Consider the following 18,427-nt stretch of genomic DNA (forward strand, 5'->3'; position numbering starts at 1 on the left):
GCTAAAATTAATTTGACAATTTGTCACAAGTTAACCTCCACTAAAATTTCTCTCTGTTCCATCATCCCATCTTCTCCTGTTCTACTTTCACACCCACTTCACTCTCTACACATGTCTCCCTTTTAATTTAAGATTACTCTGACCACTGTTCACTGAATTACTAAGCAAGTTAACTTAGCTGCCATCTTATTAACATCTGACAAGCAAAGCAAAATATGAGACGAAACTCACTGTGAACTCAAGGTGAACAAAACATGCACAGTATTCAAGAGCAGGGCCTCCCCACTGGGGCCCATCCTGCCCTCCTGCCAATCCAACATAGTGAGCGTCCCCTGACACAGGAAGAGGAGAGCTGAGGGGGGAACATCAGCACAACAGAGGCTCCTGCAGCAGCTCAAAAGCCACTCAGGGGCGCTGGTGAGGTCCACGGAGCGGAGAAGTACACTGCTTATCTGCAAAAATACAACACAGCTGATACACATAGAGCCTCTAAAACTTTCCAGAGATACTTCAAGATATAAATCCAAAATGCTCTCTCTCCTGAAACATCCTAGGAAAAACAGCTGAACCTAAAGGCAAAAAGCCACAAGAGTTTAAATTATCAAAAGGAAAAAAATTAAATCTAAGTATATGAACCATTTTGCTGGTCTGAATGTACTGGGAGAGCACAACACATTGCCACCTGCAGGTGGATGAGCGTACTTACTAATGCTTTTTTTAGAGCTGGTTTGAGAAATTAGAATTTTTAAACTTTATCCTACTTTGTGTGAGCTCATAAAACAGTACACATCTATTTTGCATAAAGTAAATTTGCTCTTAGTAAAGAACTAAAATAAGTTTCCTCCATAAGAAAAAAATACTGCTAGTACTAAATCCAAGAATTATGGCCCAAATTATGAACTTATACTTTCCATATAATCAAATTCACTGAACAACTAACTGATTCTAGTGTAATATCTGGGTTAGTCTTAAGAAAAATAACATATTTACCAAAAAGTTATTACCAAATACCTATACATCAATCTCTGTATAATTTTTTTTTTCCAGTTCCTCCAGTTTATTGCTACCAACCCATTTCCCTCCACCCTCCTCATGCATGAGTGCTCAGTCATATAATCCCATGGACTGCAGCCCACCAGGCTCCTCTGTCCATGGACTTTTTCAGGCAAGAATAATGGAGTGGGTTACCATTTCCTTCTCCATCTTTTAATTTTAATGTTATAAATATCTTTTATGATACTGAGAGATGGAACTGAAAACAACACTAGAAAAAAACAAGGATATACACCCAAAAATGTTGACAATGATTATCTCCATGAGATGGATTTACATGTGACTATTATTGCCTTCTTTCTGCTTTATCCAAATTTTTGAAACTGTCACTTATTTTCCTTATTATTCATGTGGCTGTGTTGGGTCTTAGTTGAATCATGCAGGATCTTGCGTTGAGGCTCATGGGCTCTCTAGTTATGGCGTAGAGGCTCAGCAGTTGCAGTGTGTGGGCTTGGCTGCTCCTTGGCACGTGGGATCTTTAGTTCCCCAATCAGGGATTGAACCCATGTCCCCTGCATTGCAAAGTAGACTCTGAACCACTGGACTACCAGGGAAATCCCGAGACTGTCACTCATTATAAGAGAAAAGGGTAATCAGAAAGACTATGAAAAAAATGTTTTAATTCACTTCTTTATAAATATTTTAAAACATGTTTAACTATCAACAAAGTACAATTCTAAAAAGGACATGCACTTACCAAATCAGGAATCTTTTCAGGTGGATGAAACATAGCTTTAATAAAAAGAATAACAGCTAATCCAGATGTACTCTGAATTGTCTGTAAGAGACCATCTATTTGCAAAAAAAGCAGAAAGCATGTATTAAATGATGATAGATACTGTGGTGTAATACAAAGAGCACATGCTGTGGGGCCAGAGAGTACAGGGTGCAATTTCTAGCTTGACCACTTACTAGGTGAATAAGCCTAGGTAAGTTATTTTACTTCCCAGGGACTGTTTTCTCTTCCATAAATTGGGGAAAAAATAACTCTATGTGACACAATTGTTGTCAGGTTGAAATAGATAATGAACATAAAGGCTTTTATGCCCAGCACAGAAGTACTCAATCCAGACATCCATTCTCTTCCTCTCCATCTACTGCCTCCCAGCACATGCCCCAGCAGTACCTCCTGGCTCCCCTCTTCCACTGCTGCCTGTGCCTCTCAACTCCCATGTACATTACTTTTTCTGAAAGTGATTTCAGGGCTTGTGTAAAGGGCCTACATCAGCACTAATTACAAACTCTGCTCTCACTGGCACTGTACCCAATGTAACCAAACAATGCTGGCGTACTTTTCATTATCTATTAGCCTCTGGGTTTGTAAGAAAGTATACAAAATAATACAGTGGATTATTCAACATGGAGTAAGAATTATGAATAGCTACTATAAACGAACTTCCAAAAATTCATTCTGCCCTTCATCCCACAGTTGTTAACAACTCTGACTTGGATTGGGACATCCATGTGCCCAGGCAAAGACAGGCTACCTGTTTGCTCAATCTTCCTTAAAACTGAAGGTACCAGAGGACGATTCAGGCCAATGGAATATAAGTAGAAATCTTTTGGCTAATATTTTTCTTTCAGATTAAAGGTAAAGATGTAACTGGTCCTGTTTCCTGCCCTGAATACAGACAAGAGGTCTGGAGATAGAGCAGTCATATAGTAACCATGAAACAACAAACACGTGGATGAAAGCCAACATACTGAAGACAGCAAAGCAGAAAGGCAGAAATGTTTCATCCATTTAAACAAATGTGACATGTCCTTTAATCTACAGGTGCCCCCTTCGACCTTTTCTTCTTGTTATAATTTCTGTTGAAGAACTCTGGCCTTTTAACCACAATCTGGATGTTTACCCCTAGTGCAATTCAACACATTCTTCTGTCCTCTGTAATTCCTGCAAACTGGCGGGTGACTGAGAGACGGATCAATCGCAAGTTCAATCCCTTTGGGAAAAACTACAAGTGGTAAAATCAAACCTCAAAGCAAGAGGCACGTGTTATCTGGTTGTCTCCTTCTGTAATGTTAACAGCCATTGATGCTTAATGCCCATCTCAAGTCACTGGGAGTTACAGAATGCTGCTGCTGCTGCTGCTGCTAAGTCGCTTCAGTCGTGTCCGACTCTGTGCGACCCCATAGACAGCAGCCCACCAGGCTCCCCAGTCCCTGGGATTCTCCAGGCAAGCACACTGGAGTGGGTTGCCATTTCCTTCTCCAATGCATGAAAGTGGAAAGTGAAAGTGATGTCGTTCAGTCATGTCCGACTCTTAGCAACCCCATGGACTGCAGCCTACCAGGCTCCTCCATCCATGGGATTTTCCAGGCAAGAGTACTGGAGTGGGGTGCCATTGCCTTCTCTGGGTACAGAGTGGTGATATTCTAATTCTATCATTTCAGCTTCTCGGTTGAAATACTTTAAAAAAAAAAAAAAAGGACATTTTCTCTCATTAATTCACTTGGTTTCCCAGTGGTACAGATCATATGGACAGAATCAACATGAGACATAAGGAGGAAGAATGACCCCACAATGACCATGGGCATTATTTGAAGGAAGCATCTGCTGCTAAGGAAAAAGGTATGGGTTACACTAAACTTTCCAGACCTTACTTTCAAATTTGGAAATTTCTCAAGAATTTTCTTTCACTTTTTAAAGTCTGTGCCTTTTCAACACTAAGGTTGTTATGTTTTCTGCTTTGTATACAATACACACATGCACATACATACACACACACATTTAGAAAAGTCATTCAGTGTTATCCTGATAAGCTGAACTGGTATATTTGAAAGACAAAAAGCATTAAAACCTTATCTTCCAGGCTCTTTCCCCACTTTGAGGGGCTGAGGGAAAGGCAGTTCTATTATCACAGCTAAGTATTGAATATCTCATATACCATTAGAAGTGAAAACTGATGAACACTCAATTATAATCATTATTTGTATGTTTTACACTTACCATCACTTAAGAAGTTGGCAAACATGCTCAGCAGTCCGCACATACTTTGCCAGGTAGGAGAATTCGTCAAATGAAGTCTCTGGGAGCCCTGTACTTTCTGTACTAACATCACGGAAACTCTAATGCTCACCAACAAGTCATTCATCAGCTGCGTTTGAACAATATGATTTCCAGCCAATTTTCTACAACAACAAAAAAGACATTACGACAAAAGAAAAGTCAAAATGTTACCTCTTTTTCACCAAAATAATTCCTCATCAAACAGCCAAAATCAATTTTAGATTATAATCAACATCTATGCCTCTTTTTTCCATTCCCACAAATATTCAATTATGTAAACATTTATTGCAAACTTTTGACACTCTTTTAGCTCAAAATTTTCCCTTTTTCTCAGCTAATGACGAACTTCATTTCTTCTTTTTAAGAGTAAAAATAACAAATCAAGAATAAAGGACACAATTTTTAAATCTGAATACTCCCTAACTTTACAATTTCCTTGACCTGACTTCCAAAATGCTCTCATGTTTTCTCTTATTTCACTTTTTTCATGCTTCTGAGACAACATGGCTAGTTCAGCCTCTTCTCCCTGATGTCCTTACATTAGATTTCGCCACAACTCAGTCCTTACCTCTTCTGTCCATCTAATTCACTCCCTTGATGCTGAGCTCATTTAGCTCATAAGCTTTAAATTACAATCTATATGCTGACAATTCCCCAATTTTCATCTCCAGCCCAGACCTCTCTTCCTAATTCCAGACTTGTATGTACAACTTTCTATTTAATATCTTCACCTGGATGTCTGACACACATTTCAAGCTACATGAACTTATCTGCAACTCCACACTCGCTCCACCTGCTAGAATCTCTATCCTACAGAAAAAGCAATTATCCTTGACTCCTTTCCCACTCATCCTATCTGTAAGAAAATCCTGTGGTTCTACCTTCAAAATACATCCATTATCAGACCACCTCCACTGCGACTTCCAGCCACTCTCATCTCCCCCTCACTGTTACTGCCAGGGTCTCCAAACTAGTCTCCCAGCTTCTATGCCTGCTACTCACAGCCTATTCTCAACATAGCAGAATGCAAGAGTGTTTTAAAAGAAAAATCAGGGAAAACGGTTTGGGGGTTCTTCAAACAGTTACACAGAGAATATTTATATGATCCAGCAATTCTACTTCTAAGTATACACCAAGAGAACTGAAAGTAGAGACTCAAACTGTTATTTATACATCAATGTTTACAGCAGCATTATTCACATTAGCCAAAAGGCAGAAACAACCCAAATGTTTATCAACAAGTAAATGCATAAACAAAATGTGGTCTACGCATACAATGGAATATGACTTCACCATAAACAGGAGCGAAATTCTGAAACAAGCTACAACAGAGATTAACCTTTAAAACAATATAAATAAGTCAGACAAAAAAAGACAAATACTGTATTCCATTTATTTGAGGTATCCAGAATTCAAAGAGATAGAAAGTAGAATAGAGGCTACCAGGGGTTTGGGGAAGAGATAAAAAGACAGTGAATTTTCTTTTGGATACATCGAATCTGAGGCACCTGTAAAATATCCAAGTTGAGATGTCCAGAAGACAACCACTATAGGAGTCTACCACTCAGAGAAGAGATCTAACTTGGAGTCATAAATCTAGGCATTCTAAGTATAGGATGTAGCTGACACCAAAGAAGTGGACAATACAAAGCAGTCAAAACAAACAGAATGGAAAGGACAGAACTCACACTGAAGAGATGAACAGAGAAAGAGAAGCCTAAAAGGGGACGAGAAGGAGCTCCTTCCTAGTAAGGCAAAAGAGATCTTGGGTTAAAGATGGCACACAGGTGTTACTTTTACTCTCCCCTCAGAGCCTCCCTAAACCACAGCCAAGGGATTTAAAACATTAAAAGACATAAATACACAAGGGCAACAAACAGACAACAAGACAATACTAAAACTTTAGTAGCAGATGGATGAGTGATAACTGACTTAACAGAATCAAGAATGATTCTGAATCCTAAGTCAGAGAACACACCCAGAGCAACCTGATTTGCAGCCCCTAAAGGCTACAAAATTGTTGCCACCAGGTGCTCCTTGACATGAAGGAAAATGTAGGGATGAAAACAGGAAGAGTGGTTACAAGTCTGTTGAAGAAGAATGCCAACTCTGGACCATACCGCCCAGCTAGCAAACATTCCTTGGTTTTACCTCTAAGGAAGGTAAAACAGCAAGTGACTGGACAGGAAGAGAACATACAAAGTTAAGGCAACGATACCATATTGCAAGCAGGAGAATTAGGAAAATATCTGCACAATAAATGCTAAACACCAAGATCTCAGCTTTATTCCCTCACCCAGCAACCAGAATATTAAGTCAACGGTTTGAAAGGTTCTTCCTTGACAAATCCACTACCCATGCAAAAAGACCTAAAGATACTGACATCAAGGGTTCCCCAAAGAAACAGTCCAGCTAGACCAGACTTCAATAAAGCCTACAATCAACCCCATCCATACGTGTGTGTGTGCTTAGTCGTTCAGTCATCTCCAACTCTTTGTAACCCTGTGGATTGCAGCCCACCAGGCTCCTCTGTCCATGGGGATTCTCCAAGAAAGAATACTGGAGTGGGCTGCCATGCCCTCCTCCAGGGGATTTTCCCAACCCAGGGATAAAACCCAGGTCTCCCGCACTGCAGGTGGTTTCTTTACTGTCTGCGCCACCAGGGAAGCCCCCATCCATACGTACAGAGGTTCAAATCAAGTCTCAGTGCCCCAGTCTTAAATGAGCACTCAGACAAGGATTACCAGACGTCCAAGGAAAGCTTCTGGCAACAAACATAGTGACCAAAAGCCACAAACAAAAAAGCAGCTTGAAAGAAACAGAGGCCTATGTAAAGATATGAAAACTTTAAAAAAAGAAAACTCTATTATTAATATCCTCAGAGAGATAACAGAGCACATGTCATCCATGAAATAATAACAGGATGCTATGAAAAAGAAACACTCAGGTGAAGAAAAGAACTCTTCCCTTTCTCATTTATTCTCACAACTTATTTGATTTTTTCAAATTAAATATCAAATCTCAAAAAATAAATTTAAATAATTACATCTAATATTAATGGAGAAAGATGGAAAGAAAAATTCTTAAAAATTTCTTTTTACAAAGACAAGGCATGTGTGCATGCTAAGTCACATCAGTCATGTCTGACTCTTTGTGACCCTATGGACTATAGCCCACCAGGCTCCTCTGTCCATGGAATTCTCCAGGCAAGATTATTGGAGTGGGTTGCCATGCCCTCCTCCAGGGGGCTTTCCCGACCCAGGTATAGACCACGCTCCTCCTGCGGCTCCCACATTGCAAGCAGATTCTTTACCACTCAGCCACCAGGGAAGCCCGTACAAAGATAATATACATTAAAAAAAAAAAAGATAATATACAACTGCAAATGTCCATATGCACATACACAAGCATGAAGACATGTAACACTTGCCTATTTTCTTCTGAGATTTCAATTAAACTCTTCTGCAGAAAATGCAGCACTGAAACAAAAAGGACATAAAAAATCAGAATTTAAAACTGTGAACTCTGACTTCAGCACAAGAAAATACTAAAATCATTGCTACCTAAAATGATATCATAAAAGTAGAAATTTAAAAGGAAGGAGCGCAATATACCTTCATCATCTGGAGTACTCCACCTACTGCCAAGAACCTTAAAAGAATCAGTTACAAAATGACTGACACAAGCAGTCACCTCTCAGAATAAAATAAAATAGAACTTACCATTTTCAAGAAGATTATTAACACTTGATCTACCTGTGGGGAGAAAATTAACACTGATAAGGAGTTTCAGAACTAAAATTAACACCATTCGAAACACTGATGGAATGACAGATGTTAGCCAGAAGAAGTACCAGAAAAAAGCTAGCTTACCCAAGTCGAAGTTCTCCATACAGGAAGATACATTGTCAATCACTTTTCTGTAAGAGTAGAGATCAGTACTCGTGTTCAATTCTTCCTGAAGACGAGAAGTAAAACTTTGTGTAGCCTCAATGAGAAAAAATTCAGGCAGGCCATTTAGTGAGCTAGAAAAAGAACCAAATATTAAAAATTTGACAACCTTAGAGTATGTTCAAGGAAATGTTGGGAGGGAAGAGAATATTACAAATGAAGAAATATTGAACTATACCTTCAAAATACAGTCAGAAAATAACTTCACACCACTATCACTGAAACTCCTTGGTCTATCATCTCTCCTCTGGTCTTCCTGTTTTCAACGTGCTTCGCTCCCTTTCCAAGGACTAACCTCAACACAGCAGCCAGACTGATACTACTAAAACACCATTTATTGCTCTGCCTAAAACCATCCTACAATGTCCTTCTCACTCAATGCAGTAGCCAAAGTGCTTACAATGACTTATGAGACTTTACACAATATGGCCCCCCCATTATCTCTCTGGTTCATCTTGACCCTTGTTCACTTAGCTCTAGCTACACAGCCTTCCTCCATTCCAACAACATGCCAAAGTCTTTGTACTTGTTGTTTCCTCCACCTGGAATTCTCTCCTCTCAAATATCCCAAAGATTATTTCCCATTAATCATTTCCTCATCCCTTTCAGGTCAGTCTCAAAGATCACCCTATCAATGACACTAAACAAAGACAGCTGAAAAGACTACTGTATTTTAAACTGTGGCCCTCCCCCCTCCTTGGTACTCCCTTTCCTACTTCTCTGCTTTCTTTCTTTATCCATAGCACTCAATCCCTCTAATTCCTATATATCTTGCTTAATTTTCTATCTCCTGTCTTCCTCTTAGAAATAATCTCCATTCCGGACTGTTTCATTCACTGTGTCCCCAATGCCTAGAAGAATACTTGACACATAGCGGATAATCAGTAAAAATCTACTGAATGGATAAATTAAATATAATGCCAATTTTACCACAGTTAATCTAAATTAACATTTTTTAAAATATTGACTCAACAATTCTAAAGTTTTTCTGGAAGGAAAAAATATTGAAAAATAGGAATATTGAGTACAATTTAGCAATACCTATCAAAAATTTTGATAGGCATAAGTCTGGTCAAGAAATTTCACTTCAAGGAATTCATTGCAGAGAAATACACATATTAAATTACATACACAATTAAGAATATCACTGTAGCATGGCTGGAATAATGAAAACTTGAAAGCAATCTACCAATGGAGAAGAGATTAAATAATATGAAATATGGCACATATGAATTTCAGTGCATCCATATTATGGAGTATCTATAGCTGTTAGCAAACACCCTCTCCCAACAACATAAGAGAAGACTCTACACATGGACATCACCAGATGGTCGACACCGAAATCAGACTGATTATATTCTTTGCAGCCAAAGATGGAGAAGCTCTAATATAGTCAGCAAAAACAAGACCGGGAGCTAACTGGGGCTCAGATCATGAACTCCTTATTGCCAAATTCAGACTGAAATTGGAGAAAGTGGTTAAAACCACTAGACAATTCAGGTATGACCTAAATCAAATCCCTTATGACTATACAGTGGAAGTGAGAAATAGATTTAAGGGACTAGATCTGATAGACAGAGTGCCTGATAAACTATGGACGGAGGTTCATGACATTGTACAGGAGACAGGAATCAAGACCATCCCCAAGAAAAAGAAATGCAAAAAAGCAAACTGGCTGTCTGAGGAGGCCTTACAAATAGCTGTGAAAAGACGGGAAGTGAAAAGCAAAGGAGAAAAGGAAAGATATTCCCATTTGAATGCAGAGTTCCAAAAAATAACAAGGAGAGATAAGAAAGCCTTCCTCAGTGATCAATGCAAAGAAATAGAGGAAAACAATAGGATGGGAAAGACTAGAGATCTCTTCAAGAAAATTAGAACTACCAAGGGAACATTTCATGCAAAGATGGGCAAAATAAAGGACAGAAATGGTATGGACCTAACAGAAGCAGAAGATATTAAGAAGCGGTGGCAAGAATACACAGAACTATGTAAAAAAGATCTTCATGACCCAGATAATCACAATGGTGTGATCACTCACCTAGAGCCAGACATCCTGGAATGTGAAGTCAAGTGGGCCTTAGGAAGCATCACTACGAACAAAGCTAGTGGATGTGATGGAATTCCAGTTGAGCTATTTCAAATCCTGAAAGATGATGCTGTCAAAGTGCTGCACTCAATATGCCAGCAAATTTGAAAAACTCAGCAATGGCCACAGGACAGGAAACGGTCCGTTTTCATTCCAATCCCAAAGAAAGGAAATGCCAAAGAATGCTCAAACTACTGCACAACTGCACTCATCTCACACGCTAGTAAAGTAATGCTCAAAATTCTCCAAGCCAGGCTTCAGCAACTGTGAACCGTGAACTTCCAGATATTCAAGCTGGTTTTAGAAAAGGCAGAGGAACCAGAGATCAAATTGCCAACATCTGCTGGATCATCAAAAAAGCAAGAGCATTCCAGAGAAACATCTATTTCTGCTTTATTGACTATGCCAAAGCCCATGCATTTCAATAAACTGTGGAAAATTCTGAAAGAGATGGGCATACCAGACCACCTGACCTGCCTCTTGAGAAACCTGTATGCAGGTCAGGAAGCAACAGTTAGAACTGGACATGGAACAACAGACTGGTTCCAAATAGGAAAAGGAGTACGTCAAGGCTGTGTCATGTCACCCTGCTTACTTAACTTATATGCAGAGTACATCATGAGAAACACTGGGCAGGAGAAAGCACAAGCTGGAATCAAGATTGCTGGGAGAAATATCAGTAACCTCAGATGTGCAAATGACACCACCCTTATGGCAGAAAGTGAAGAGGAACTAAAGAGCCTCTTGATGAAAGTGAAAGAGGAGAGTGAAAAAGTTGGCTTAAAGCTCAACATTCAGAAAACTAAGATCATGGCATCTGGTCCCATCACTTCATGGAAATAGATGGGGAAACAGTGGAAACAGTGTCAGACTTTATTTTTTTGGGCTCCAAAATCACTGCAGATGGTGACTGCAGCCATGAAATTAAAAGACGCTTACTCCTTGGAAGGAAAGTTATGACCAACCTAGACAGCATATTAAAAAGCAGAGACATTACTTTGCCAAAGGTCCGTCTGGTCAAGGCTATGGTTTTTCCAGTGGTCATGTATGGATGTGAGAGTTGGACTATAAAGAAAGCTGAGTGCAGAAGAATTGGTGCTTTTGAACTGTGGTGTTGGAGAAGACTCTTGAGGGTCCCTTGGACTGCAAGGAGATCCAACCAGTCCATCCTAAAGAAGATCGGTCCTGGGTGTTCATTGGAAGGACTGATGTTGAAGCTGAAATTGCAGTACTTTGGCCACCTGATGCAAAGAGCTGACTCATTGGGAAAGACCCCGATGCTGGGAAAGATTGAGGGTAGGAGGAGAAGGGGATGACAGAGGATGAGATGGTTGGATGGCATCATCGACTCGATGGACATGGGTTTGGGTGGACTCAGAGTTGGTGATGGACAGGGAGGCCTGAGTGCTGTGGGTTCATGGGGCCTCAAAGAGTCGGACACAGCTGAGTGACTGAACTGAACTGATAGCTGTTAGAGAGAATGAGGACTTTTGATGGAAATGGAAAATACTGCAGCCATATGGAAAATTGCTCCAAGTTCCTTGGTAAATTAAAAATAGAGTTACCATATTCAGCAATCCCATTTCTGCATATATATCCAAAAGAACTGAAAGCAGGATCTCTAAGAGATATTTGCACACCTACGTCCAAAAAGCAGCACTACTCACAACAGTCAAGAGGAAGAAGCAACCCAAATCTCTATCAGCAGGTGAATGGATGGACAATGTGCTATATAAACAGAACAATTAATCAGCCTTAAAAGGAAGGAATGCTGTCATGTGTTACAACACGGGTGAATATTGAGGACATCAAGTCAGTCACAGAAAGCTAAGTACAAATACTCCACTTATACAAGGTACTAAAGTAATCAAAACCATAGAAACAGAAAGAATAATGGTGGTTGCCAGGGACTAGGGGGAGAAGGAAACAAGGAGTTCTTGTTTAGTGAGTACAGTTTCAGTTTTAGAAGATGAAAAAATTCTAGAGATCCACAGCATAATGATGTGAATACACTTAACACTACTGAACCGTACACTCAAAAATGGTTAGGATGGTAAATTTTATGTTATGTGGGGGATTTTTAACTACAACTAAAAAAAAAAAGTAAAGACTACACTGACATGAAAATATCTCTAAGACATTCTTTAGTGAAGAATAACCTACAAAGAAACACCCAGAGTATAACCCCATTTATGTAAAAGCATGCATACACTAAATCCAAAGACAAGATCTAGAAAGAAACACCAAAATGTTAAGTGATAACCTTTACTAAGAAAAAAGAGAGGCCAGAAATAGTGCAATGGAAAGCTCACTTTTTATTTTGTGTACTTCTATACAGCTTTAAGTTTTTACACTAAGCATATATTTCTATATTACCTACATAATTAAAAATGTTTAAACAAAAACAGACAGAACAGAGAGGAAAAAAACTGTAGGTGACAGGTTTAAATTTAACCAATAATTACATTACATGTAAATATATTAAACCAGGAGTCTGCAAACTATAGTCTACAGCCTATTTTTTTAAGGTCTGTGACCTAAGAAACCTTTTACATTTTTAAAGAATTATGATAAATGAATAAACAAATAACACAAAACAAAGACAAAACTGTAAGAATGAAATTGCTAAGTGATATATTTCATTTCAGTTTTACCAAAGAGGGAACCTTAAATACTAGTTACTTTCGGTCAAACTGAACATTTACAATGCCTAACTTTGCTTTCTTTTCTTTCTTACCTTGCCAAGACTTTCTTCAAGGGGTTTTTTAGATTCAAAGAAAGATAAATGCCCGCTAAAATATCCAAACAACTTCGAATAGTGGGATCACATGTGCCATTTTTATTTGCCTTGTCCAGTAAGGGCACAATCTATAAACCAAAAAATTCAAAGTTACAGTAATTTTTTTCTAATATCAAGTATAGCAAAGTAACATGGATTCAAATACTTTAAGTCTCAATTTTAACGTGTAATATTTTCCACACTACACTGTTTTAAACACCTATTTCAATATTTATTAACTTTTTTAAACCATGCCCCCAACACTCACTTTACCCTCTAGACCCACCTTCACTGAAAATTACTGACTTAATGGCTTAAGGTACAGGAATTCTGTAGCATTACTGAAAACCAATGACACATTTAACTGCTTTCCAAAAAATACTATGCAAGTTCAAGTGATAAATCCTAATATCAAAACAATGGTAAGGACAATTTTTACATTTTACATTAACTTTTTAATGCATCTGCTAAAAAGTTTTGAAGATCCAGATCGATAGAAATATTTTTTTAATTTATCTCCACCAAAAAGGTATGCACTATTATCTCATTATCCTACCTATATACAACTCCAACAGTGGTAAAGCCTCAATATGGCTTACATTGCCACTTTGAATAAAAAAAATCATAAAATGAATAGAAAAAAAAATTCCTATTCTTTAATGATACCTCAGTATTAAATAATTAGGAGCCTGGAGAAAGCAATAGCAACTAAATCCAGTATTGTTGCCTGGGAAATCCCATGGACAGAAGAGCCTGGCAGGTTACAGTCTATGGGGTACAAAAGTGTCCACAGGACTTAGCGACTTAACAGCAACACATATATATATAAGGATGATTAATTCTGCTGTACAGTAGAAACTAACAAACAGTGTGGAGCATATATATACTCCAAATTTAAAAACATAATTAGGAGTCAAAAATTATCAGTTAATTTTAGGACTTCCTTGGTGGCTCAGTTCATTTTAGAAGTCCATAATAGCATGATAACCTCCAAGATGCATCCATGAACATCAGATCAGCCTTACCTGTTTAACGTAACAGATCTGCGATACTCCATCAGTGAGTTGTACACAATGCAACAGCAAAGAAGCTAGATTTTGCCCTTCCACATCAGCCAAGGCTATACAAAACAAAACAAAGCAAAAATTTCTTCAGTGACTTCACAATATATAGATAAGAGTTTATCTTTGTTACATGTTCTATAAAATTTAAATATTTATAAACAAATAAAACCCAGGAGAACTTAGACTGAAGACAGATGTTCAAGAAAGCCATTTTATATCCAAAACTGAATGTAAAGAACATGGAAAAATTAAACTCCAAGAGTTTGAACATTCTGTGATATGGAGTCCCAGAGATAAATAAACCATTTGCAACCTAGAAAAGAGATAAACAAATTAAGTCAGAAATCACTTACCTTTCAAAGTTTCAAGGTCCTGATGACAAACGGTCAATGAAGTAACCTGTGTTTCTCTCTTCTTCTTTACACCCATTTTAAATAGAATTAACAGTAGTCACTACAAGAAAGAAGAGTTTTAAGACACTGCTGAAGGACCTCCCCGGTGGTCCAGTGGCTAAGACTCCATGCTCCCAATGCAGGGGCCTGGTTTCCATACTTGGTCAGGGAACTAGATCCCACATGCCACAACTAAGAGTGCAGATCTGCAATGAAGAAGAAAGATCCTGCATGCCCCAACTAAGATCAGCACAGCTAAACAAACAAATAAATAAATAAAAATAAGTATTTTTTTAAAGAGACTTGTCTAATGCACTGAAGAACTCCATGCTGTTGACATTTGGCGCCAGGTAATCCTTTGCTACAGGGTATCATGCCAAGCACTGTAGGACATGGCCTCTGCCCACTAGATAGATGCCAGTGGTATCCGTCTTCCTCTAAGTTGGGGCAACTGAAAATGTCCCCTGGGGAGCAAAGTTGCCACAGGCTAAAACTACTGGCCTAAGGATTGCTGCCTCGAAAAACTTTTTTTAGACTCAAGAAGAGTTTATTACTGTCTAAGGTTACTTTTACCTACCCAGTCTTTGGATTTAAATACAGCAAACCTTCATTTTAAACAAAGAAACCAGAACGGCTTTTCAAAAATATACTAGGCCTACCTAATCTCCATGACTTCTTGGACTGACAGATCAGGAGGTATCCTAACAAGCTGTATCTTGATTTCTGAAAAATATTTGATAAAGGAAACTTTCACGTACTATCCCTGTGAGTTTGCTTTTAGCTAATAAACAGAGTTTGTTTCAGCTAACAGGATTCACAATAGGGTGAACAAAGATACACAAAGGATACACACTCAGAATACCATGTGGTCTGAAGACAAGTCACTAGGGAAATGCCACATGGGGCTCTCTTCTTGAGGTCCTTTAGTGGTGTTTATCATGTAGACATTAGAGGACACAATACAGTGAATTAAGAAAAGACACAGAGCTAGGAGCATGTGTTGGATGATGGAATCAGGGTTTAAAAAGTGACTAATCAACTGGAATAAACTTACCAAGATGAAATAGAAAGAAATGTAAAATGCTGCTTTTGGATAAGAACAATGCAGTACAGGATTTATAATACCCAGAAATACAGGATGGGGAGGTAAGAGAGATAAAATGTGATTTAAAACAATTCAACATGTGGTTTGTGAGCCACAAGCCAATAGCACAACATGACTTAAAAACCACATTAAGGGAGGGGGGATCGGGATGGGGAATATGTGTAAATCTATGGCTGATTCATATCAATGTATGACAAAACCCACTGAAATGTTGTGAAGTAATTAGGCTCCAACTAATAAAAAAAAAATTTTAAAAAAACCACATTAAAAATCAGCTAGACCAAGGGATGGTCATCTTCACAGGTCAGGGAATGTAGGGAGCATTAGGTGCTGTGCTAGTAGCCATATTTTAAGGAGCCGTAGCAAATGATGGAGCTTCCAAGCTTCCCTGATAGCTCAGTTGGTAAAGAATCTGCCTGCAATGCAGGAGACCCCAGTTAGGGGTCGGGAAGATCTGCTGGAGAAGGGATAGGCTACCTACTCCAGTATTCTTGGGTCTCCCTTGTGGCTCAGCTGGTAAAGAACCTGCCTGCAATGCAGGAGACCTCAGTTCGATCCCTGGGTTGGGAAGATCCCCTGGAGAAGGGAAAGGCTACCCACTCCAGTACTCTGGCCTGAAGAATTCCATGGAATGTATCGTTTCATGGGGTCGCAAAGAGTCAGACACAACTGAGCCACTTTCACTTTCACTTTCCAAGGAACAGCCAGACTTCTGAAGGGCCTGGAGAGCACCTCCCTTCAGAAAACAGTTCAGTAAACCAAAGGTGTTTGGCCTAGAAAAAAGAGGACAGGATGGGTGCCTTAAAAGAGCTGCTGTTGGAGGACTAATTGGAAGAAAGAGGAATAGATTTTATTCTGTAGTATTTGGGTTTTTTTTTTTTTTTGGTCACATTGCTGCACAGCTTTCAGGATCTCAGTTCCCCGGACCAGAGATTGAACCCAGGGCCACAGCAGTGAAAGCGCTGAGTCCTAACCAATGGACAACCAGGGAAGTCCCAGATGTCTTCTGTTAGATGGCTATAGAACTAGGTGATGTCAGTGCAAGCTTCAGGGAGGCCAATTACAGCTTAATACAAAGGAAAAAATCTATGGTTCAATTATAAAACGAGCTGCCTTTCAGAGAACTTTCCATCACTGAGAATATCCAAACAGAAATTCAATGAACCCTTTTAACCTGGATCACTGCAATAAACTCCCAGTTGGTCTCCAAACTTCCATTCTGCCTCTGAAGAGTCCATTCTTTTCACAGTCATCAAAGCAACTTTTTTCAAATTTAACTACTCCCTTGCTTAAAAATTTCTAAGGGCTTTCATTTATACTTAGAATAAAATACAAATTTGAGACTTTGGCCTTTGAGGCCCTAAATAACCTGGCCCTTCCTTCCTCTGCAGTTCATTTCAAATCAATCTTCTCTTCACCATCTAGGGGACTTTGCACGTCCTGATATCTCTACTGTTAGGCTTATTCCACCAAATCTTTGCAAGGCCCACTCCTCACCATTCAGGTCTCTTCCCAAACATTACCTCCTCTAAGAAGCCTTTCATGGACACTCTATTTAAAATTTCACCACTTCTACTCACATATAGGTCATTTCTATTGCTTTATTTTCTTTATAGCACTTACCACTACCTGAACTTTGTATATTGGTGACTTACCTAGGAAGTGATCCCTAGTGCTATTCCCCTTGATTCAATCATGTCGTTTTTCAAATTTTTACCTTGTCGATGCGTTTAATCTGTTGTATTCAGTTTTAATCATCAATTCCCAAAACAGTACCTGGCATATATCAGGTCTTTAAAAAAATTTTGATGAATAAACTAATGAGTTAACAAACATTTATCAGTGATGTTCTAAAAAGTATGTGTACTTTTAACAGCAGAAAAGTGGACTACTTGTCATCTTAAGTAAATTCTATATCCAAGTGACAAGCTAGTCCTGACACTGAGGAAGCTATGGTCCCTCTGCAAAGTAAGAAATTAATACAGCAGTGAAATAGGAAAACCCACTTAACAGAAAATGATAATAAAAATGGACACTGCTAGAAACGCAATGTTGTCCATTGGACAGCTTAGAAGGGATAGAGATAAACAAATGGGGAGACGATTCTGTGATGAATGGTGAGCAAATTTGCCGCAGAATTTTATCTTGGAACCCTCAAGGCTGCACAAAGAGGTTTGGTGCTTATGCGTGCTCAGTGGATGCCCAAACGTTTGTCCTCCCAACAGTGGAAAATCTCGTGCCCACCTTAAGGCACTCCTTAAGTAGCCAGAAGATGCTCAGTAAATTATACTCCTCCTGCGCCCACTGGCTGCTTCCCTTATGATTGCTGCTCCAGTGAAACCTACACCTTTCTGGCTGACTCCCCCAAACATTATGTGGACAATTTCCCAACCACGTGGAGTCTAGGGAATGACAAGTGGGGGGAGGGGTTAAAGTGCTATCTCCATGGAGACCTAAGCTTCCGGAAATCAGTTTCCAAACCGGCAAATTCTCGCGTAACCAAAGAACGGGAATTGATGTGCATCCCCTGGCAGCCCTAGTAAAGTGGCCGAGCGGTGAAGAGTCGCGCACTACCGCGGCTCTGGCAAAGAAGACGCCTGGAAGCCAAACCTCGTGCCCGTGAGCGTCTGAGAAGAGTCGCCGCAGTCAGGATGAGTCCCGGAAGCTGGTCTAGCTCTACGGTGTCTCGGTAGCTCACAGCGTGGTCTGTAGTCGACTACCGGGTCAGGGCGAGGGAGCGAAGTAATTAACGTGGAGGAAGCATCATCGCGAGAATTGAGCCAGGGAGCTCCTCCAATCAGGAGTTCAGATAGGTGTTGATGTCACACGGGAACCGGTGCTAGTGAGTTTTATTTTACTCTACGTTAAAGACAGCGCGGAGTGCTTCATCTACCCCCTTGGCTGGGCCAGGCGCCGCTCGCCTCCTTCCGTTTAGGGCAACTCTCACTGTGGCCTGCACACCCCTGAGTGCCTGGATGCACTTCT

The 18,427-nt window shown here is 39.5% G+C and overlaps 1 protein-coding gene across 5 annotated transcripts in view; it reads right to left on the minus strand.

Moving 5' to 3' along the window:
• The window catches only part of THADA (THADA armadillo repeat containing), a 326,765-nt gene extending 308,571 nt beyond the window's left edge, over positions 1–18,194 (minus strand). For 3 of the 5 annotated variants that reach the window (XM_043468439.1, XM_043468440.1, XM_043468436.1), the window contains exons 1-10: positions 18,053–18,194; positions 14,299–14,398; positions 13,907–14,001; positions 12,840–12,970; positions 7,939–8,090; positions 7,789–7,821; positions 7,497–7,545; positions 4,007–4,188; positions 1,751–1,845; positions 232–452 (exon numbers count right to left, since the gene is read on the minus strand). In XM_043468439.1, coding sequence (XP_043324374.1) covers positions 232–452; positions 1,751–1,845; positions 4,007–4,188; positions 7,497–7,545; positions 7,789–7,821; positions 7,939–8,090; positions 12,840–12,970; positions 13,907–14,001; positions 14,299–14,374 — 1,034 coding nt within the window. In that variant the 5' untranslated portion in view covers positions 14,375–14,398; positions 18,053–18,194. Of the gene's footprint in view, positions 1–231; positions 453–1,750; positions 1,846–4,006; positions 4,189–7,496; positions 7,546–7,788; positions 7,822–7,938; positions 8,091–12,839; positions 12,971–13,906; positions 14,002–14,298; positions 14,399–14,996; positions 15,061–18,016 lie in introns of all 5 variants that reach the window. The other 2 variants (XM_043468437.1, XM_043468438.1) reach the window with 2 other exon arrangements.
• Positions 18,195–18,427: the final 233 nt, after the last annotated feature.

This window comes from Cervus canadensis, chromosome 5 (assembly GCF_019320065.1).
Source record: "Cervus canadensis isolate Bull #8, Minnesota chromosome 5, ASM1932006v1, whole genome shotgun sequence".
Lineage (NCBI taxonomy): Eukaryota > Metazoa > Chordata > Mammalia > Artiodactyla > Cervidae > Cervus > Cervus canadensis.